Source organism: Pan troglodytes, chromosome 1, assembly GCF_028858775.2.
Source record: "Pan troglodytes isolate AG18354 chromosome 1, NHGRI_mPanTro3-v2.0_pri, whole genome shotgun sequence".
NCBI classification, from domain to species: Eukaryota; Metazoa; Chordata; class Mammalia; order Primates; family Hominidae; genus Pan; species Pan troglodytes.
Window position 1 is genome coordinate 231054502 of NC_072398.2, and position 21566 is coordinate 231076067.

The 21566-nt window shown below is 65.1% G+C and overlaps 1 protein-coding gene and 1 long non-coding RNA gene across 5 annotated transcripts in view; one reads left to right on the forward strand and one right to left on the reverse strand.

Moving 5' to 3' along the window:
• SAMD11 (sterile alpha motif domain containing 11) overlaps nucleotides 1–16795 on the reverse strand; it is a 20088-nt gene extending 3293 nt beyond the window's left edge. The window contains exons 1-8 of one of the 4 annotated variants that reach the window (XM_054661455.2): nucleotides 15768–16789; nucleotides 14703–14794; nucleotides 10408–10589; nucleotides 9654–9704; nucleotides 5469–5593; nucleotides 2384–2473; nucleotides 2101–2238; nucleotides 9–171 (exon numbers count right to left, since the gene is read on the reverse strand). In XM_054661455.2, coding sequence (XP_054517430.1) covers nucleotides 9–171; nucleotides 2101–2238; nucleotides 2384–2473; nucleotides 5469–5593; nucleotides 9654–9704; nucleotides 10408–10589; nucleotides 14703–14794; nucleotides 15768–16284 — 1358 coding nt within the window. In that variant the 5' untranslated portion in view covers nucleotides 16285–16789. Of the gene's footprint in view, nucleotides 1–8; nucleotides 172–2100; nucleotides 2242–2383; nucleotides 2474–5468; nucleotides 5594–9653; nucleotides 9705–10407; nucleotides 10590–14702; nucleotides 14795–15767 lie in introns of all 4 variants that reach the window. The other 3 variants (XM_054661448.2, XM_054661447.2, XM_054661452.2) reach the window with 3 other exon arrangements.
• LOC134809476 (uncharacterized) overlaps nucleotides 15982–21566 on the forward strand; it is a 7938-nt gene continuing 2353 nt past the window's right edge. Inside the window, exons 1-2 of the long non-coding RNA XR_010155340.1 lie at nucleotides 15982–16065; nucleotides 17309–21435. This is a non-coding gene — a long non-coding RNA (uncharacterized LOC134809476). The remainder of the gene's footprint in view (nucleotides 16066–17308; nucleotides 21436–21566) is intronic.

Sequence of the window (21566 nt, forward strand, 5' to 3'; positions counted from 1 at the left end):
CCCAGTACCTCTCCGAGAAGGACGGGGCGGCAGCTGGGGCGGCGCCCTCCCGGTGCTGAGCCAGGCCCTGCTTCCGACGCTGACCTGCCGTGGAGGAGGGCAGGTGGGCTTCCAGGCCACTGGGGCCCCTCAGAGCTGCAGCTGCCACCTCCTGCCGGACCCTCAGGAGATCTGGGTGGGGGACAACAGCAGTGACCCCCCCGGCTATGCGCCCTCATCCTCCCCAGCCCGCGTCCTGGCGTGGAACACTGAGGTGGGGAACTGACCACACCACTCGGCCGTGTTCGGCCCCTGGGCTGGTCTCGGGCACGGGGCAGGAGGATGGGCGACCACAGGGCCGAGACGGCAGACAAGATGCTGCGCGGGGAAGTGTCGGGAAAAGCTCTTCCCCGAAGGGGAGCTGGGTGCCTGGAGGCTTCTGGCCTGAGAGGCGGCTGAGCCTTGCGGGGAGGGGGCTGTGCAGACGTCCCGAGGCCACAGAGCCTGCGGGGCAGCGAGAGAGTCCAGGAGAGCCAGCCAGGGGCTGACCGCCCAGGGGACCCCCTCTTCGGTGGGAGGCAAGAAAATCTGAGGTCCCCATAGTAGACACGGCTGGCCAAAGCTTGTCACAAAGGCAAGGCAGCGCCCGTGCACGCACGCCACACTAGCACAGGGGTCGCCCAGTCCCGGCTGCGCAGGGTCACTGTCCCGCGTGGCCACACTCGCCCCAATGCGCACGCAGCGCCCGCGTCTAAGGCGCCGCGTCCCAGGTCTCTCGGCCTCTCCCTCCCGCCCAGGCCCGGGCCTCCCGAGTCCCCGCAGCCCCCACTATGCAGGCTCCGCCAGCTCCACCGCCGCCTCTGTTTATAAATTAATTACCCGAAAGCGGAGGTGGGTCCCGCCCCGGGCCGGGTGCCAGCCCGCAGAGCCCAGCCGGCGCGGCCGCCCGCATCGATCCCAGCGGGGCCCAGCGCCCCCGCGCTAGCGGCCGGGGTTATTTACAGCCGGCTCCGCGGCGGGGCGGGGGCGGGGGCGGCGGCGCGGCCTGATTGACAGCGCGCTCCCCGGCGGCCGGCGCCCCCTCCCCCGCGCGGCCAGCAGAGCGGCCCCAGGCAGAGCAGGGAAAGCAATTAAAAAGGAGGATTTTTAAATTATTAACATTTGGTGAATTATTCAGGCTCTTGGTGCCTGAGCTGCCCTGGGGGACGGTGCCTGGTGTGAGGAATCCTGCCTCCTTTCCCGGCGCCCCCACCCACCTCTAGCCCGAAAAGCCAAGCTCCCCTGCCAGGCCGGCGGCTGGGGCCTGGGAGGCTGAGTGCAGCGGGCAGGGGGTCCGAGTGCATCCCGGAGTGACCCCTGGAGAACGTCCTGAGGTGGGGTGGACACGGTCAGGGCCGACCCGGGGGAAGGGGCAGCCCCTCCAGCTGGGGTCTCTTCAGCACCTGGGGAGTCCTGGTGGCCAAGTGCCCACTGCACCCAGCCCGGCCTTTCTGCTCACTGCCCCTCCCCAGGCTCCTGGGGCAGGCGTCTGGCAGGTCGGCGTCCACTGGCTGCATAGACGACTCACAGACCACAGGGTCCAGGAGCTTGCTCTCCTCGGGGGGTGCTGCTGAAATGCCCACTGCCCGCCCTCACCTGGGTCCACCCCAGACTCCATTTCTCTCTATATAAAATGTGAGCTAGTCATGACCCTGGGGACCTAGGGGACATGGAGGTGTGGCCCGCCCCAGGGGGCATGGGGCAGGACGTGTGGCAGAGGGGGTCCTCCAGGGACCTGCATCCAGCCTGGCCTTGGTGTCAGCAGGGCCTCAGCAACAGGAATGGCCAAGAACATGTGGCTGGGGAGGCGATGAGGGGGATCATGCCAGGGGGGGTCCCCACCGTGGCTGGGGAGGCGATGAGGGGGATCATGCCAGGGTAGGTCCCCACCGTGGCTGGGGAGGCGATGAGGGGGATCATGCCAGGGTAGGTCCCCACCGTGGCTGGGGAGGCGATGAGGGAGATCATGCCAGGGTAGGTCCCCACCGTGGCTGGGGAGGTGATGAGGGAGATCATGCCAGGGTAGGTCCTCACCGTGGCTGGGGAGGTGATGAGGGGGATCATGCCAGGGGGGGTCCTCACCGTGGCTGGGGAGGCCCAGGTGGTAGAGGCGCTGAGGATCCTCAAAGGTGCTGGCCTCGCTCAGTGCTGACACAAGCCGGCGGTAATGGTCCTCCGGGGCCATGCTGGGCCCCAGCTCCGGCGGCAGCAGCAGCGCCTCTGCTGGGGAGGACCCGGGGTGAGAGGTTTCTCCAGGCACTGCCGAGGACCACGCCCCTCTAGAGTGCCTGCTCGAGGTCCAGGGGACCCTCAGGGACTGCCCCCTCCCCTGGTGACCTGTCTCTCGTCCCAGCCACGCTCTTACCTTGAGGGGATTCGCTTCGTGCCCTCTTCTCTGAAAAGCAGTCGCTGCTGATATGGGGGGAGTGGCCCAGCCTCTTGCCCAACAGGTCACCTGCGGGAGGGTAGTGAGTGCCCACCTGTATCTCAAGGAATGGAAGGGGGACCCAGCCCCTGCTCCAGCTCAGCCTGGACCGCACCCACCATCTCTCAGGGGGTCCTTGGTCCTGGTGAGTACAGGCCTTGCCCAGCCCTGGCAGCCCCAGCCTTCAGCGCAGAGGACATCACGCCTGGCTGTGGCGGGACAGGGGCACAGGGGAGCTCTGACACTGGCCCTGGTGCTGGTGCGTGTGTGCAGAAGAGATCCACAGCAGGCACCCAGCTGCCCCACCCGCCATCTAGCCTCTTGTGCAAGTTAACGAGCCCTCCTCTCATCCCCCTAGAGGAGAATAAAAAGCTTTTGGTTTGACCAGGCACCACCTTCCCCTCCTGGACAGGAGTGAGGGCGGGCTGTGCAGGGTCACATGCCAGCATGGGGTGAGACAAGCCGGGAAGGACCTCACACCTGACCTCTTCCTGCTCTGTGAGTCACTGGGCTGTGGGCCCCCCAGGCCGCCTCGAGGCGCCTCCACTCCCAGGCCTCCTACTTGGTCATACCCATCCCTGCCCCCAGAAGGCCCAAGTCCTCCTCTCTGGCCCAGTCCTGCCTGAGCTAGCACCCTGGCATGGCTGTCATGCCCTTGTCCACCAGCCCAGCCAGGCTCTGGGCTTCTGGGGTGCACCTCCCAGTAGCTTCACCCACCTCCTCAGCCATGAGGCCAGCCCAGCCCTAGCCCCAAACACAGCCCAACAGGTGGCAGAGGGGAGGCCCAGGCCAGGTCCAGCCTCAGCCCCAAACACAGCCCAGCAGGTGGCAGAGGGGAGGCCCAGGCCAGGCCCAGCTCACTCTCCTCAGGTCCTCCCTTGGGTCCTGCCAACCACACCCATTCCAGACCACACCATCCATGTACCCATCTCCGACCCACCCCGAGCTCCTCCGAAGCCCCTGACTCCACGCCCTGGGGTTCTCCCAGGCCAGCCAGTGCCTCCGACTCTGGCCCCTCCTCATCCTCATGAGGGCTCTAGCTGGGTGGAGTGAGGGGCCACCCCCCTGTGACCCAAGACCTCCATGAGGCCTAGGCAGTGGGGCTCCCAAGCCCGTCCCCCCACAAGCCCTCCCGTCAGCTCCAGGCCTAATTCCTTTTTCTTATTCCCTTAATCTGTCATTTTTATCAGGCTGGGGAAGTGCGGCGGCCACACCGATCAATCCCACATTACAGCTGACAGAGTGGTGCTAATAACTTATTGATCCTGGCCCGGCTGCTGTCAGGCCCGGCCCCAGAGAGAGGGTCAGTCCCACGGTCTGGTCCAGGGTCCCCACCTCGGTGACAGATCGGGTGGCTGGGCCCGGCGGGCGGCGGGGGGCACCTGGCCACACACGGATCCAGGCGCCACTGCTCAGGCCCCTGAGAAGCCATCGTCTCCCCCACAGCCTCCAGTGCCAGAGCTCGGTGGGCTGGGAGGGGGTGGGCCAAGGCTGGGGGAACCTGGCTCTTTTCCACACCTGCCACCTGGCCCACCATGCACATGCCCTCAGGGTTAGCAAGGCCTCTCACCTCCTGGCAATCAGTTTTCCATTGTACACAGTGGAAACTACCCTCTCCGTTCTGTGGGGGGCTAAGGCCTCCTCCTAGCCTGGGGGAGGTGACTGGGTGGGAGGGGGGGCAGGTGGAAGGGGGCCTGCAACAAGACCGCAGGAAGGCCGATGAGGCCATGCTCACTCCTCACTCATGGACCCCAGCGGGTCTCACAGAGGCAGATGCAGGACCTGCTCTGAGTCCCTCACAGCCCAGGGCCCAGGGAGGTGCAGCTTAGCGGGAGGGCCCGGGCTGGGAACAGGATGGATGTGTGGTTCCTGGGGTCACAGGAAGGGAGAAGAGGTGAATGCCCCCCAGGGTGAATGCCTCCTCCAAGAGGAAGCTCCGGGGAGCGGGCCAGACCCTGACACGGAGTGCGTATGGGAGACCTGGACACGGGTCACAGGACACGCGAGGCCCTGTAGAGCCTGTGAGCCCAGAAGTGCACGAACACGTCCTGACTCCATGGGTGAGAGCTGCCGGGCAACCCCCATCACATGCACCCCACAGGACCCCAGACACACACATGCCGGCACACGCACACGCGTGTACCTGAGGAGGTCTCCCTGTGTGAAGGCACAGGGGAGGGCCTGCTGGCTCAGAATATCTCAATCATTGTGGGGCTCCCTCCACTCTGCGGGATCGATGGGGCAATTAGATTTTATCAACCGCCTCTCAGCTGTCTCCGACGCAGCATCAGAAGCTGCCCCCACCCAGCCCCACAAGGGCCTTCCTAGGTGCACGAGGACGCGGATGGGGGCCATGGATGGGGGACACAGATGGGGGTGGGCCTCCCCCACCCCTCCTTCCCAAGAGATGCAGGCCCTGCTGGGAACACCCCTGCCCAGGGTCCACAGGGCCTCAGGGGCGCCCCCGCCTCCTTTCACGGCCTGCCCTGGGGCTGAGGCTCTGCTGTGCCCCTCTCTACAGCAGTGCCCTCTGAGGGGGGCCTGGTCCCCCCACAACTGTGACCAGGCAGCAGCACCTCCCTCAGGCGCCGGATTCCTTCCCTCCCGGAACCCCATCCTTCCCGGAGCCCTAGAAGGCGGGACCGACCGGGGACCCCTTCCGTCCAGGAGCCCTAGGAGGCAGGACCACTCAGGCGTGCGCAGAGGGAGTGCGTGCGTTCCTCCAGGGTGTGCATTTCTGAACCTCTGAGGCCACGCCTACGTCTGCCCTGTGAAAAGGGGGTGGCAGGGCCCCGGCTACTCCAAGCCCACCCCAGCGGCAGCCACAGCGGAGCCACCGCCTCTGCCTCCTGTCTGCCCCGCTGGCTGGGATTAACACAATTACCGTCACATGCAGCCCCTGGGGGACAGGCCGCTCCTCCTGCCTCTCTGGCTGCCTGCCAAGGCTGCTGGTGCTGAGTGGAGACGCCACCGTCCTCTGGCCCCACAGCCCCGACCCCGCCCTCAGGCCCCCCGTGCTCCTCACCGGCGGGTCGCAGGCCAATCTCCAGGCTGCCTCTCTGGAATTCACAGCGGCTCTGATGCTCAGGCATAACGAGGTGGCGGCTGCGGTGGACGCTGGATATGAGGGTGGGAAGGTTGCCGTCCTGGCTGCAGAACGAGACCGGGAAAAGCTGACTCCGTGGGCAGCTGCGAGGCTGGAGCCCAGCCTGGGCACAGGGAGCGCCTAGCTCTGTGTGTGAGCGTGGGGATGACCTCTGAGTGCCACGCTGCTGTGCCCACGCCTCGGCATGCGGCCCGTGACGCCACTGTGTGCACACCCACGCAGCACCCGAGTCAAAGCGACACAGAACCTGGCGCTGGGACCTGGGACCCCACGGCTGCTCCAGGGAGGGTCTGTGTGGAGCAGCCAGCCGGCTCTGCCTTCACGCCCTCCACAGGGAATCGCACAGTTATCTCACTCCCTGCCTCAAAGGGGGTCGAGGGGCCCACCGGGCAGAGGAACTCTGCCCGGGAAGAGGCCGATCTGCTTAGGGGCAGTCCTGCAGGACAGGCCCCAGGAGAGAATATGCCACATGTGAACCATCCCCTGACCCCCGATTTCTGCACACGAGGAAACTGAGGCCCAGACCACAGTCCCGCAGCTGATGAGACGCGCCCCACGCACACACGGCACCGGCAGACACGTGCAGCTCGCACCAGGCACCAGGGCTGCGTGCTCCAACCTCCTGCTGTCCCCCCAGCAGGCGGGGGCTTGGAATCAACATGCATTTAACTCTTTTCTTCCCTCATTTCTCCTCTTCTTGCTAATTCAGCCGAATCCCACATCCACAGAGTCCCAGAGAGCAATGAGACGAACTGTGTGGAGCACGGCCCTCCACCCCTTCCTGGTTCCGTGAGCCTCTCCCCAGGTCAGCAGAGAAGGGGCTCAGGGTCCAGGCGCCACTCCCTGAGCAGCCCTCCTGCAGCACAGCCCCTGCCCACCTGTAACGCAGCAGCCTCCCCTGCCCACCTGTAACGAAGCAGCCTCCCCTGCCCACCTGTAACGGAGCAGCCCCCCCTGCCCACCTGTAACGCAGCCACCTCCCCTGCCTACCTGTAACGCAGCCGCCTCCCCTGCCCACCTGTAACGGAGCAGCCTCCCCTGCCCACCTGTAACGCAGCCGCCTCCCCTGCCCACCTGTAACGGAGCAGGCTCCTGGCTGCCCACCTGTAACGCAGCCGCCTCCCCTGCCCACCTGTAACGCAGCAGCCTCCTGGCTGCCCACCTGTAACGCAGCAGCCCCCCTGCCCACCTGTAACGGAGCAGCCTCCCCTGCCCACCTGTAACGGAGCAGTCCTGCGCAGTGACCTGGGAGCCTACCCTAAACCTCGTTAAATAGCTCCCGGCTCCCCTGACCTGGGCTGGCTGGAGCTGGGCTAATCCAGGGCTGCCCCTAAGCAGATCTGTTTCAGCACCAAAGACTCCCGGGCTGGGCTCTAAACCTTCCAGGAGACCTAGATGACGGCTCTCCCCCACCCCCACCGGCTCCCAGTGGGAAAGGAAGCCCCCCCCCAGGCACATAGGAGGGCAGCTGGGTGGGAGTAAGTACTTTATGGGATTAATCGGCAGCAAGACTCATCCCTTCCATGATCCTAATCGACGCGGGGGTGTCAGGAGAGGACTGCTGGCCTCAGCATGGGGTGGGGGCTGAGGGCTGGCCTGGCAGTAGCCACAGCTGCCATGGAGTTCTCCCCAGGGGTCCCCCCTCTGGTGTCCCCGGGACGCCTGCAGGAGGAGAACTAGCTTCCCAGAGACTCCAGAGGTTGGGGGCTGGCTGTGAGCCCCGAGCCTGGTGCCCAGAAGGAAAGTGAGGGAGGGCCTAATAGCTGGGTGGAGGGGCTGTGGCTGGGCAGTGGCACCTGGTGGGGAGCTGGGTGCCACCTGCCCTCCCCGCCCCTGGTCTCTGCCTTGGAGTTTGCTCCTGAGGTTCCGACACAGCCTGGCCTGGCCCGGCCCCTGAAAACCCGTTCTGGTCACTTGGCTACTCAGTGAGCCAGTTATGCCAGTTTTATGTAAAGAAACATGCCCTGGACGTCCCAGAGTGGAGAAGCAGGAACCCGGCCCGGGCACATCAGCGCATGGTCCTCGAACCACAGAATGCCCTCTGCACCCTGCTTCGCACAAGGGACGAAGCCCCTGAGAGTCTCTGTGGTGGGGCCGGGCTGCAGGTCAGGAGGTGGGGAAGCTGGGAGAAGCAGTCAGGGCTGGGGCACGAGGCGCAGGAAGGAGAGGGGGAGGGGGAGGCCAGAGCCTGGCAGGTGTGACCCCAGCTGCCCACGCATGGGCCTCCCGCCACCGCCCCTCAGTGATGACCACACGGTCTGGCCCTTGCCCATTTTCCCACCAGCTCAGGGGCCCAGGAGAGAGGGGCCAAGCCCCCGCCTGCAAACAATGGCTCGAGGAGCATCTGCCACCCCGGGTTCCTGAGGCAGAGGAGGACGGCCTGGGGCTCCGCTGGCTCCAAAAGGCAGGTGGTCACTGCAGAGCCAGCCAGACAGGGCGAAGGGGATGGAAGGACAGACGGACAGATGGGCGGAGACCAATGGACGGGAGCAAATGAACACACAGATGGAGGTGGCCTGGCAGTGTGTTCTGTGGGAGCCTGCAGAGGCAGAAGGACCCAGGGACAGGCCGAAAGAAACACAGACATGGCCTGGGAGCCCGTGTGGGTTCAGGGACCACCACCCACTCTGACCGGACACCAGGGTCAGGTCAACAGGCGGAGGCTTCAGTCCACTCAGGCGTGTGCTGGGCCTTCTCCTCCGGGGACCCCAGCACGCCCTCCCCTCTGACCGAAATCTCGCCCTTGGGAGATTCAGAAACTCATCCTAGCCCCTTCTAGGGCCCGTGCAGGATGGAAGACCTGGCCTCTTCCTAGGGCACCCCAAGCCGTCTGCCGTCAGTGCTGCCGAGGGACGCTGCATTCCCGAGGCCAGGCGGATGGAGGAGGGGGCTGCAGGCAGGAGGAGCCGTTACTGGAGCGGGGTCGGGGGGAGCGCGGCTGGGTTTCCCTACAGGCCTCGCTGACAAATGTATTCTGTAGTGTCCCAAGTAAAAGGCTCATAAAATGTCATCAGTGTTCATGACAGTTCATAAAAATGATCAGGTGAGCTGGCAACCCCAAAATGAGGTGGAAATAAGTTTAAAGATGTTTTTATTGTAATTCGGCTCTGAGATCCAGACATTCTCAGAGACATAAACAATAACACATCTGGCGTGGAGCCAAGACACGCAGGTCCCCTGGGCCTTCACGGCTCTGGCCCCAGGAAGCTGGCCTTGTGGCAGACGCCTCCTTCCTGCCTTGCTGCCCTGGAAGCCACAGGGTGAGACCTGACCCCATTGACAGAATCCACAGCTGGGCTCCGTTCACAGACTTACCACCCGCTTCCCCCTGGAGCCAGGAACTCGGGTCCCCCAACTCCCTTGACCTCTTCCCCGGGGCTCTTCATTTTTATCTCCTTTCCACATCCTGGAATCACACCCCCTACCGTCCTGCTTCCACAGCCTGAATCCAATCCCCTGTCTGCCAGGAGGGCCTCCAGAGGAACCTTCTCCAAACATACACCTGGTCACTGCCCTGCTCAAGAACTGTCGGTGGCTCCCGCCTGGAGGACGGTGCCCACAGACCCAGCATCCATGACTCTTCAGCATCCAACTGAACCAGAGCTGCCAGGTTCACTCCTCGTCCCTCCTACACGCCCTTCCCTGTTCCTCCACTCTGCAGACATCCCCTCGCCTTAGTGAGCTCCTACACACTCTTCAGGGCCCCACTCACACATCAGCATTCTCACCTCCTGGTGGGTCTCTAGGAGGGTGGGAAGGGGGAGGTGACAGCCTCATTTTTGGGCTCAAATGGCCAGTCTCACATGGGAGGAAGTGCACTCTAACTCCAGGGCCGGGCTGCCCAGAACTCACACCTGAGCTGCTGCCGAGAGCTGCATCTGACTGGGTCTGGGGTCCCTCAGTCCCAACTGGGTGCAACACTGTCTGCCTCCCGGGCTGGGGGACAACCTTGCAGCACATGTCAAACCTGGCAGACACTCAGCCAACATCACAGCATCAGCTCACACTGAGACAGCGGACAGCAGACAGCAGGGCACGGGCAGGGGTGGAAGGGAGGGAGGGGAGTCACGGCCCCCTCTTATGCACGCACAGCACGGTTCCTACCTGCAGGACGCCTCTCGGAAAGAGATGTTCACGTCCCAGTGGGTGTGGACTCTGCAGGAAGGGAAGCAGAAGGTCCATGTTGCTCTGGAGGCCCCTGACCCCAGCCTCAGGATAGCAGGGCGTGCGCAGACCTGTCTCGGGTCAGTGCCCTGCTGGGCCACAGCCCTGGGCAGTGAACGAGGGCGGCTGCCATGCCCAGCACCACCTGCTACTGGCTCAACATGCTGGGGCCTCCCACTAGGACAGGCCCATGGGCCAAAGCCAGCTCCTGGCCTCAGCAGACACACGCATCAGGAAGAACAGAACCGAGGCCCCTTCTCCCTCTGGCTTGTTGCCGTGCACTCAGAGGAGCCCTCCTGTTGTACCGCAGGTGGGGGCCGAGGCTGCTTCTGCACAGCCAGTCACGAGCCTGAATGGAGCTCCCTGGTGCTAGAGCTGCTCTCTGGCCAGACTGGGACCCGGTCAGCAAGGGTAGCTGGAGCGTCGCCCCAGGAAGGTGCAGACCTCTGGGTCCCAACTGCTGCCAACCTGCCTCTGCCAGTGAGCGCCGCAGAGCAGAGGTGGGAGGGGACGCCAGACGGGGGCAGATGAGGAAACAGCTCCTGCCTGTGACCCACACAGGACCCCAAAAAGACCAGCATCTGAGGGAAGGTGTGGGAGGCCGGTGTGGACACTCTCATCTGAGCAGCTGAAGGCCTGAAGCTCCAGCCCCACCTGAGCCTTGCGCCTTCCTGTCCGGCCCTGGTCCAAGTACCTTCTCTTCATGATACGGACGTGCCGACCATCCTCCTGCTTCAAGCCTGGCCGCCGCCCACAGGTGGGGCCACTCCCGTCGCTGTCACCATCGCTGGCAGAGAAGCTGGGAGTTCGCTCCTTCTTCAGGTTCCGGGCGGCAGGCAGGGCGACTGTCCTCTTGTCTGCCAGCCGCCCCCGGTTCTGGTGGGGCAGGAGGAGAGGAAGGTGGGGCAGGAGGAGAGGAAGGTGGGGCTGGACTGGGCCGTTCCATCTCCCGGGGGTCTGCCCTGGCCTCACACCCCAGGCCGAGCCCCAAGCATGGCAGAGGTGCCCTCAGAGCAGCCATCCTCTCTCTACCTGCCTCTGGGATGTGCCTGGGGCCAGCAGGAGCCACAGCTGGCCAGAGACCCAGAGGAGAGCCGAGAGACAGGGCCGCAGTTGGGCATCCCCCTACAGACGACGCCCACTGGCTCAGCCCTCCCCTGCCCCACCCCACACCAGCCTGGTTGGCCCAGCCCTTGAGGATGCTAGAGGGTCCTGGCCAACTCCAGGGCCTGAGTCGGGGCCACCCCATGTGCGACAGGCCTCCGTCCCGGGCTTGTGTGGCCCCTCATTCCCAGCTCCCTTCTTAGGGCCCCTGCGTGTCTCCTGGGATCTGCTTGTGGCCTGGGGCTGGTGCCAGTGGACGTGCGCATTTGCACGTTACCTCCGTGTATCTGCCTGCCAATCCCACCCATATTTTGTGACCCTTCTGCCCACCACACCCTGCCACCGATGCCAACGTTGACAAGTGAATGCTCTTTTCTATTTCATCAGCGCCACGCATAGCCCGGCTCAGGGGCAGCTGCAGCCTGGTGCAAGACAACTGGCAACTGTCTGAGCTGAACCCTCGCAGATTGCAGGCCCCGGGGCTCACAGGTCACCAGACGAGGAGCCCTCACCAGCCCAGGTCCTCTGTTCCGCAAACCCTGCCCCTCATTTCTCACAGGGCTCCTTTCTCCCATCTCCCTTGCACCCACGGAACGAGTGTGTGGAGCTGTGGGTGCCTCGGGTGGGAGCACAGACGCGCCCGCTGTGGTCCCTGCAGAGCACAGCCGAGCCCCGAGCTGACGCACACACGCGGCGGACATGCCCGCAGCACCCTGCACAGCACACCAGCGCGGGCCCAGCCCCAGGCACTTCCGGACTCCTCCCGTGTTTCTAGGTCCTGCCACCCCCAGGGAAAAAGGAAAGTTATTGATTATTTTCCAGTGGGCGGGAGGCTTTTTTAAATGTAGTAACAGGCCGCTGGCTCTGGGAGGTGGCAGAGCCCTTGAGAGCGTCTAACTAACTCCCTCCTCCGTTCAGTCACCAGGGTCTCCTCAGACTTCCTCCCTCCCATTGCCACAACACAGCCCGGAGCTTGGGGATGAGGCTGTTAGGAGGGTGTCCCCCTCAGACCTAGAAGCACCATCGCCTTCAAATGCACAGCCCCGGCGCCAGCTTAGTTTGGGCAGTGCCCCCTCCCCAAGGGTCTGGAAGCTGGAGCATCCCCCCCCCAGGTGGAGGCCCCCATCCCAGAGCCACGTCTCCCCTCACCGGCCACTGGGCCTGCGCCGGGTCCCCTCTGCTCTCTCCACGACAGCTCACTGGGAAAACGCAGCACTGCTGGGCAAGGGGTGGGGCCTGGGGTCCGAGGCTAAGACCCTGCCCTGACCTTGGGCTGCCCCTGACACCAATGACCACAGAGTGTGGCCAAGGCCGAAGCTACGATGCCTGTCTGTGCCCAGGCCTCCGCGTGCCAGCTGGAGCTCGGGGGTCCCTTCAACAGCCACAGCCTGTCCGGAGTGTGCTGTGCTGGGAAGTCCCGCTTAGCTCTGCCTTTCTGCAGCCCAAGCACCAGGGCTTAGAGGCTCTGACAGCCTCTCCTCTCCCACCTCTCCTCTTTTTTATTTTTTTGAGATGGAGTCTCACTCTGTTGCCCAGGCTGGAGTGCGGTGGCACAATCTGGGCTCACTGCAAGCTCCGCCTCCCGGGTTCACACCATTCTCCTGCCTCAGCCTCCCGAGTAGCTGGGACTACAGGCGCCTGCCACCGCGCCTGGCTAATTTTTTGTATTTTTAGTAGAGACAGGTTTCACCGTGTTAGTCAGGATGGTCTCGATCTCCTGATCTTGTGATCCGCCCGCCTCGGCCTCCCAAAGTGCTGGGATTACAGGCATGCGCCACTGCACCCGGCCTCCCACCTCCCTTCTTTTGAGAAGAAGACACAATGCTTTGCTCTCTGCTTCTTGTCTGTGGGATGGGGAAGAGAGTGAAGCAAGGACCAGAAGATTGCCCCTTGGAAGGAGGCCAGGGCTGGCTGGGAATGGAGCCCAGGCTGTATACCAGCCTCAGCCCCGTGATGCGCAGAGTCGGGTGTGGGGACACATCGGCACCCCAGCCACGCCCCAAGGCACCTGGAGGGCAGGTCTGGGGTGGCTGATGGGGGTGCTGAGGACCAGGACAGCTTCCCTGCCACCCACCCTGCCCAAGGACAGAACACAGCTCCTCCACACTAGAGACCTCGGCCACAGCACACAGATCTGAAAACTCGGCCCCTGACAGCACCTCCTCTTGGAAGGTGCTTGGCCTGCAGGGCCCCTGTGCAGGGTCCCCAAGGCACATACACACTCATATTCTGCCCCGGAGCATCTGTGACCCTGAGGTGCACATACCTGCGGATCTGGCATGGGGCTTGGGGGAGACAGCCTCTGAGTAAGAAACATGGGGGCTGGAAAGAAGGGGCCCCTGGAGTTGCTTCCTAGGGGAAGGGTGTGGGACAGGCCTGGGAGGGACTGGCAGAGGCAGGCCTGGATCTGAGCCGTCCCTCACGCAGGGCAGGGACCTGGGAGCCCCAGGTGGGGGGGCATCTCCTGGCTGTGGCTGCGGGGTGGGGAGGAGATGCTCACGGAAGCAATGGCGGAAGAGACTGACGCTGGGCTCAGGCTGTGTGCTCCCCACTCCTGGGGGAGCCCTCAAGGGGGCCGCTCAAATCCAAACAGAGACCCAAGGCTAGGCAGCGGGCTGCCCAGAGGAGCCCTCTCCAGCACCAGCTGCTTGAAAGGAGGGAACTGGGCCTCTTGCCCCGGTAGGTCTGTGACAGCAGACAGGGGGCTGCCGGCTGTCTGCATACCTGCCTGGGAACTCTGTGAGCTGCCTGCCTGTGCGTGCAGGTCCATGTCGGATTGTGTGTCAGGTGGGCACATGGGTGAGGTGCAGCTGTGTCCCCTTCCCCTGCCCAACATGCTGTATGTCTGAGGGACCAGCTGTCTTCACAGGTGTGTCTGCAGCCGCCCAGCCCCCTGGCTACAGCACTCATGGCTCACAGGCCCCTGGGCATCCCCTCCCGCATCCTACCTCAGGCCCAAAGCAGGCAAGCGGAGGTACGCCTGGGACCCTCAGGCCCATTTTGCACCTCTGCCTCTCCTACCCCTTCCTGGAAGAAGGGGTTCCTCAGTGTGTCAGGAATTGCAGCCCCCACCCCCAGCAGCCATGGCCCTAATTGGCTCCAAACTGGTCCTTCCCAACAGGCATTCTTCCTTTTCAGATCAATCCTCTAACCCTCGCTGCCCAACTAGGGGGCTGGAGACTGGGTGGGGGGTGCAGGTGCCTCCCTGAGCAGAAGGCAGCTCCCAGCATCCCTGTCTCTCCTGCCTGCTCCCTCAGTGAGGGTGTCCATAGCTGTCTACCCTGGGTTGGGGCCTTGAACCAGCCTCCGACTCCAGTTCCTGGACACCAAAGGCCCACACTGCAAAGACTCTGCCCCTGGCTAGCCTCTGCGTCCCTAGGACACACTTCGACGTCCAGGCCCTTGCACCCTCTGGCCTTCAGCACCCAGAGACACAAGTCACTCACACCCAAGCCTGTAGCTCCCCAAAATGCTGTCGTCCCAGAATCACACCTCACCAGCTGGGCCAGAGAACACGGTGACCCCCAAGCGGTGACAGGGCACAGTGCCAGGCCCACGTTGAATTACTCCTCCCAGGGAGAAGACCCTGACCCAGGACTCGAGGATAAGCAGCTAAAAGGCACCCAAGGGGAGGCTCTAAGACAAGCGCGGCCGCCCTGTCTCCACCGGGGAGGGCGCTCGGGTGCCCGAGGACTCCTCCCCCGTCCAGGTAGAAGGGCTGGGAGAGCACGAGGTAAAGCCGCTTCCCCCTGCCCTTCGGAGGCTCCCTCCAGCACACCCGCAGGGGTGAGGTTAGGACTCTCGATCCTGAAAACCCTGAAAACCGCAGGGACAAGCTCCGCAGGGGAGAGTAACTCCCAGCCCCAACCGAGCCCCGCATCTCACCACCGGGGAGGATATTCGGCAGCCCGGGCAGTCGCAGATCGGAGGATGCACCTGCAGGATCCCCTTGGACATAAGCGTCTTCAGACTTTTCCCTGCGAGCAGAGCCGAGGCAGACCCTGTGAGGGAGCGGCACGCTTCTGGGCGCAGTCAGCGGCAGGGCCAGTACCCCCTTCCCGGCTCGTGGACGAAATACACCCCGAACCCCACACCCACCTCGGCCCGACTTCCCAGCCCGCTTCCCGCCCCACCCTCGCGAACGCCGCAGGGAGCTGCTGGGCTCTGCAACTCCACCCCGGGTGGAGCGCCCTCCCCCGACGAAGGGCCTGGGCGTCCCCACCCGGCGCCCCTCCTCCCGCGCTCCACCCTCTCCCCGGCCCCGAGGGAACCGCAGGCCAGGCCCAGAAAGGCTGAGTCCCGGAGCGGTGAGCGGCGCCGTCGGGACCCTCGGCCTGCGCGGCAGGAAGAGGCGGCCACCGCGGAGCCACGCACCGCTCAGGTCCCGAACTTTTTAACTCCCCGCGGCGCCTGGCGCTCACCTCGCCCCCTGTGTCCCGGCTCAGGCGCCCCCGCGTCGCACCCTTGGGCCCAGGAGCCCGCAGGCGCCAAAACAGGTTGCGTGACCTGGCGCCGCCGCTCGGGCTCCGCGCGCGCCCCCGCGCCGCCCCGCAGCCTCCCCCGCCGCGCGCTCGCACCCGGCCGCACGTGCGCCCCTCCAGTCTCCCCCGAACCCGGGGCTCCGCGCCCTCCCAACCCGCCTCCTGCCCGCTCTCTCGAGTTCCCGTAAACTTCCTTCGGGCCTTAAGGCCCAGGAGCCTCGCAGAGACCTTCTGAGCGGAGGGAGCGGCCCGCGAGCCCCAAGCGCTGTGGCCCAAGCTGGGGGGAGGTGCAGCGGGGGGCGATCTGTCCGTGTTCACCGAGGCCTCCGCGCGCGGCGGGGGTGTCCCCGCGCAGCCCTGGAGCTGCAGCGCCCCCTCGGCCGAGCCGGAGGCTCCCGGGTGTCCGAGTCGGGTAGGGGGTGGGGTCGGGGCCCGCGGGTCCCGGCAGCGAAGGGAGGGGCGGCGGCACCTTTGTGGCGGATGCTGCGCTTCCAGTCCTTGGCCGTCTCGCGGCCGCTGACGAACTGGAACTCGTTGGGCGTGAGCCACTCGCCGCGGTGGCGGATGGACGGGCCCTTGCTGCCCTGGCAGAGTTTGCGCACGTAGAGCAGCGCGCGGTTGGCGCCGCACTCCACCTCGATGCACGGCTCGCCGTTGTCCAGCAGCGGCTGGAAATCCGGGGCCGCGGCCGCGGTGGCCGAGAAGCGCTCGAGGGTCAGCGGGTCCCTGGGCAGGTGAAGGTGCGGGGCGGCCTCATGCAGGCTGAGGTAGGCGCGCGGGGGGCGGAGCGGCGGGGCCAGCAGAGCCTCGTAACCGGCGGCCGAGGCGGGCAGCGAGGCGGCCGGGGGGAGGGCGGCCGCCGCGGGCAGTGGCGCCAGGTAGCCCGGCAGCGGCGGCAGCGGCAGCGCGGCCAGGGTCGGGTGGAACGTGGCCAGAGCCAGGGCCAGGTCCTCGCGGCCCGGGAACTCCTTCTTGACCGCCGGCATGGCGCCCCGGTGGCTCCGCAGCCCCGCTCTCCGCCGGCGGCAGCAACTTATTCCGGCCCGGGCTGGAGTTGGGTCGCGGGGGCCGGGGAGGCGCCTGGCCGCGCGCCCAACCCGTCCGCTACTGCGCCCCGGCGCCCGCAGCCGCCGCCTACGCGCCGCCCGCAGCCGCCGCCTACGCGCCGCCCGCCAGGCCTCCCCGGACTGCCCAGCCGGCCGGCGGGGCCTCAGCGGCCGGAGACATGGAGCTGCTATCGATCCCGGATCGACTCGCCGAGCGCCGCAGTTCCAGGGCCTTGGGGCTCCCCGGGGCGTCTGGAGTCCCGCGCCCCGGCCACCAGCGCCCGCGCCCGGGGCAGTCCCACGCCCGGCTCGCCGACCCACCCGCCAGGCCGAGCCCGGCAGCGAGGAGTCGCGGAGTCCCCGCCCCTCTCGGGGGTCCCAAGCCCCCGCCCCGCCGCCCGGGCCGCGTCAGTCGTGCACCCGCGTCCACTGGCGCGCGCCCGCCCGGCGGGGACTTGGGAGACTCCGCCGCCGCCGCCACAACTTGGCCCATTTAAACGGCCCCGGCGCGGCGGGCGGCGCGGGCTCCCGCGGGGGGTGCGTGACGGCCGACTCGGGGCATCCGGCGGCGGCAGCGGGACAGGGCTGCGGCCCCCGGCACTATCCCGAGTACCGAGTCACTGCGAGCGGCTGGAATCCAGGACTCCGCGCGGGACTGGGATGGGCTGGGCCGGTCGCGGACCGGGCTCCTCTCAGAGGGAGGGAGCTGGGGGCTGCTCGCCAGGGTGTGAGCGTGCGCCGGCGGCTCTGGGACTTTGCACAGCGAATCTGATGGTGGGCGTTGGTGTCCGGGAGGGCGTGGGTGGTCTCCGTGCACCTGCAGGGAGCGAGGTTGTGGATTTGTAGTGTGTTGCCTGGGCAAAGTGTTCTGTGAATAACAGGGCAGCACCTCCCCGCCCACTCGTTCCCCTTCCTATGCACTTCACAGGAGTGAGTTCGCCCGAGCCACGGAGTTCCTGTTTAGTCTTTTGCAGATGACGCGGAGACAGAAAGGTCAAGTAACTCTCCTGAAGTCACACAGCTGTATCAAATGCAGGATGTCTCACACCAGGACCGCGCCAGGGCCATGGTGTGGGGCAAGACCTTCCTGTCACCCCACACCTCCCAGCAGGAAGGTGGTGTGGATCCGAGGCAGGGTGAGGGTGGGGGATAGCGGGTTGGCAGGGTGCACGGCCTCCCACTAGGAGGAGCAAGGCTAGTGAAGCAGGACCGGCCACACCACGTCCACCTTGGTGCCTTCTGACAGGTCAGTCTGGGCCCCAGTCCCTGGTTCCTGGTGAGCTTCCTGTCACCCCACACCTCTCTGCGTGCCCAGATCGGCATTGCATCTGGAGCGTTCCGAAGAGAAACACAACCTGGGGGCGTTGGTAACAGCAGGTGAGACAGCCTTGTCCTGGCCTGCTGTGCCGTGTTGCATCCACTAGAAAGGGGCCTCCTGTTCTGACCCCGGCCCCTGCCCTTGAGATGCAGCTGGCATGTCCCTGTGGGCATCTCCCAGAGCAGGTCCAGGGGTGAGTGGGCCACAGGCCTGTTTGCACAGGTGCCTTCTTCGAGGGAGGGAACAGCCCACCACCACCTCCTGCCAGACCAGCTTCCTTGAGCATAAACCTGACCCTGGGTGACCACGCTGGGCTCCTTCACCTTATCTCACCAGAGGCTTCTGCTGGTCCCACAGTCAACCTGCGGAGTGAGGTCTGGGCCAGGAGTGCTCTGCTCAGACAAGGAACATGCCCAGAAGCCTCCCCCGCTATCCTGGCCTTGTTCTGTGGGGGCTCGTTGGTCTGTTGGGGTCTGGGGGGCCAGGTGGGAGTGTGGGTGACCCTTCCTTATGTGGCCACCCTTGGCCCTATCAGCCTGTATGCATCCAGGACACCAGCACATCCCTGACCCCAGCTGTGGCTGCCAGTGAGTTCCTGTGCCTTCCTCTCCTGAAGTCTGTGTCTTCTCCCAGGTCTGATACCATGTGGAAAGTCTGCTCCTGGGGCCAGCTGGAGGCCATGTGGACTGGCCCTGAGTGCCCACTGTCTGGCTGCAGCCGTGACCCTACTGCCCGTGTGTGGGCTACTAGGTTCACCTGCACCTGACCCTCCTTCTAGGTTCTCCTGCACCTGACTCCCTGATGCTCACACAGTGATTTGGGGAGGGAGGCTGGGGAGGCGCAGGTCTGCATGGCAGTGCCTCTCAGGGTCTGAGGCCCTTGGGCCAGGCCTCTCCTCTGACCTGGGCCAGCAGAGGGGCCTCCTTTCCCTTCCAAGAGCCCTCCCCTGTTCACCAGCATCTCATCATGCTCAGGCCCACAGTGTGGTTAAGGAGGGGCATGGGGCTGGCCCTGGGTTTCTGGCTGGGTGTGGGGGCCTACCCGGGCCCATGGTGTCTTCCAGAAAAGACCCAGACTGGGTCCAAAGCTGGAGGCACCCCTCTATCTTCACTGTCCACTCCCTGATGTTCTGGAGGTCCCTCCAGGGGCTGGGTGAGGAGGCCTTCCCCACCACCTCCTTGTCTTCCTGGGAAGCAGGCACCTGTTCGGAGGCCACTTTCCCACAGGAGCAGGCTCCTCACCCTCAGCATCACCCTTTTCCGCGGGGTTGTGCCCCTTCCTTGGTCCTGTCCACTCACACACTCATATCCTGTGTCCACTCACACACACCCGTGTCCGTGTCCATGTTCACACCTGTTCTGTGTCCACTCCCACAGACCTGTGTCCACTCCCACACCTGTATCTCGTGTCCACTCGCTCACACCTGTACTGTCCGTGCCCACTCACACGTGTCCTGTATCCACTCGCTCACACCCGTGTCTCATGCCCGCTGGCTTACACCAGTCCCGTGTTCACTTGCGCACCTGTGTCCCATGTCGTGTCTGCTCGCACATCTGTGTGATGTGTTCACTTGCTCACACCTGTCCCGTGTCCTCCACTCGCACACCTGTGTCCCATGTCCACTCACACACCTGTCTTGGTCTGGGACACCTGGGCCCCACTCTCCCCTGCACTCCTCAGGCTGGCGGCAGAGGCCAGAGGAACAGAGTTTTGGCGCTGGAATCATCCTGAGCGAGGCAGGGACCTGGCGGTGTGGACTTCCCCGCCCCTCCTCCGGCCCACCGAGCCCCGCCTGCCTGGGCCTTGGTGCCTCTGTCGCTGCTCCGGGTCCCCCTGCTGGGGCCCCTCCGCCGCTGGGCTGAGGCTGGAGCCTGCCTCCCGCCACCAGAGGGAGGAGGTCATAAATAACCCTGGGGCTGCCATGGAGCAGACGGTGACCCCAGACGTCCTGGGGGAGTGTGGGGGCGCCAGGGGCCGCTGCCCCAGCCCACGCCGCCTCCGCCATCCGGGAGTGCCTGCCCAGGCTCCCCAGCATTTCTCTTAGAGCCCTTCTCATCCATCCCCTCATCAATCAATCAACCATTTATTAAGCCCAGATGTGGTACAGCCCCAGCCGGAGATGACCCAGAGGTGGGGTGGGGAGGAGAGAGATGGGGAAGCTGAGTCCGGGGCCACAGGTGCAGCCAGGAGGTGCAGGTGAGCAGCGCTCAGGCCAGCGTGTCAGCCTCAGTCCTGAGCTTACTTCTGGTGATGGAGGGAGATATACAGAAAAGATCCTGCAGCCTGCAGGTGTGGCACAGCTGATCTTGGGCCAAGGATGCACAGCTGTGTGTGTGCCTGGCCACCGGCAAGGGCAAGCGGGCTCAGAAGCACAGGTGTGCCCACACCCTGCGTGCCTGTGTGTGGCGCAGCAGCTCCCGACGCGCGCAGGACACACACACAGCACAGACAGACCCTCCCATGGCCACACGGACAAAAATGGCTTCACTGTAGACGCCGGTGCAGACAGGATGTGCACTGCTTTCCAAGGCCTGTGCGCATCAGCACCGCACGGACCTAGTCACACGTGATCCTCAGCCAAGGTGGCCTGTCCAGTCCTGGTGCTGTTGGATGGAAAGGCTAACCCGGGAGGTCAGGGGTCGTGGTATATCAGCTGGGCTCCCTCAGACGCTCCTGCAGAAGTGGCCAGGACCTCAGGAACGCACCTGCTCCTGGTCAGACAGGAGGGGCTGCTGTGATGCAACTTGCCCGTGCCTTTGGGTGCTGTGAGCTGGCTGCGCGCCATGTCGTTTCGAGGATGCAAGAAGGTGTTTCCAAGTCCAGTCTGTCCACCGACCTGAACCTTTACCATTGAAAGAACAAAGGGGTGGGGCCCGAGGGACCCTTCCCTGCCATCCCGTGGTGTGTAGTCAGGGATGCTCCTGCAGACACACAGGTGGGCTCTGACTGCCAGATCGCAGGGGCGGTGCCGTGGTCCTCACCTGCCATGTCACTAGCGTGCTGACGTGGACACTGGCGAGAGCGAGAGTGCTCGGCCTGGCACATCCCAGACAATTCCTCTGTAAATGGTGCAGCAGCCAGAGGCCCCAGCACCTTGAGGTTAAGCAAAGAGAAGGAATAGAGTTCTCCAGAGCCCCAAGGAGCGGGAGGTTCTGTCCCAATGGATGGGCTCAGCCAATTTCACCCTCTTCTCCCCCTGCCAACACTGCGGCCTGCAGCCTGGACCTGGCCCGGGTTGTGGAGGGGACCGGGGATGCAGCTGCCACCTGCTGGGCGGACGTGGGCCTAGGTGGTCCTCAGCCCTCATGACAGGAGCCCCCGAAGCACTGTTGCGGCACCCTCTCTGACATTGGGTGGGAGACTCTGGGAGCCGAGTGCAGAGCCAGGGCCCAGCACGCAGGCCTTGGGCTCCAGTCCGTGTGCCCCACATCTGGAATGTGCCAGTAGGGCCCGGTGCGAGAGAAGAGCGGATCCCTACATGAGTGAGGGTGGAGGGATGGTGCCTCTGCCACGGCCACGGTGCCGCCGTCCACGTCAGCTCACTCTCAGCACAGATGCTGTGTGACGGCCTCGGGCCACGCCACTTGTTCTGAGGCCCCTAGCAGGTCGGGCTTGTGCTGGCTGCACATTGACTGGCTGGTGAGCTTGGCGGGTCTGTGGGCACGGAGAGACCAGAACGTGCGAAACAGGCCCAATGAGGGTGCCAGGCTGCGGCAACCCCCGAGCTTCAGAGGAGGGGGCACCAGCCGGGGGCCCTGCACAGACAGCCTCAGGTGCAAGGAGCTGGAGCCCAGGCCACCTGGGGAGGGGCGGGGTGCCGTGGCTGGAAGTTGCTGTTCTCAGACCTGGTTCTGAGACCCTCTCCAACTGCATGGGGGGGGGGGGGTCCAGGCTGGACCCCAGA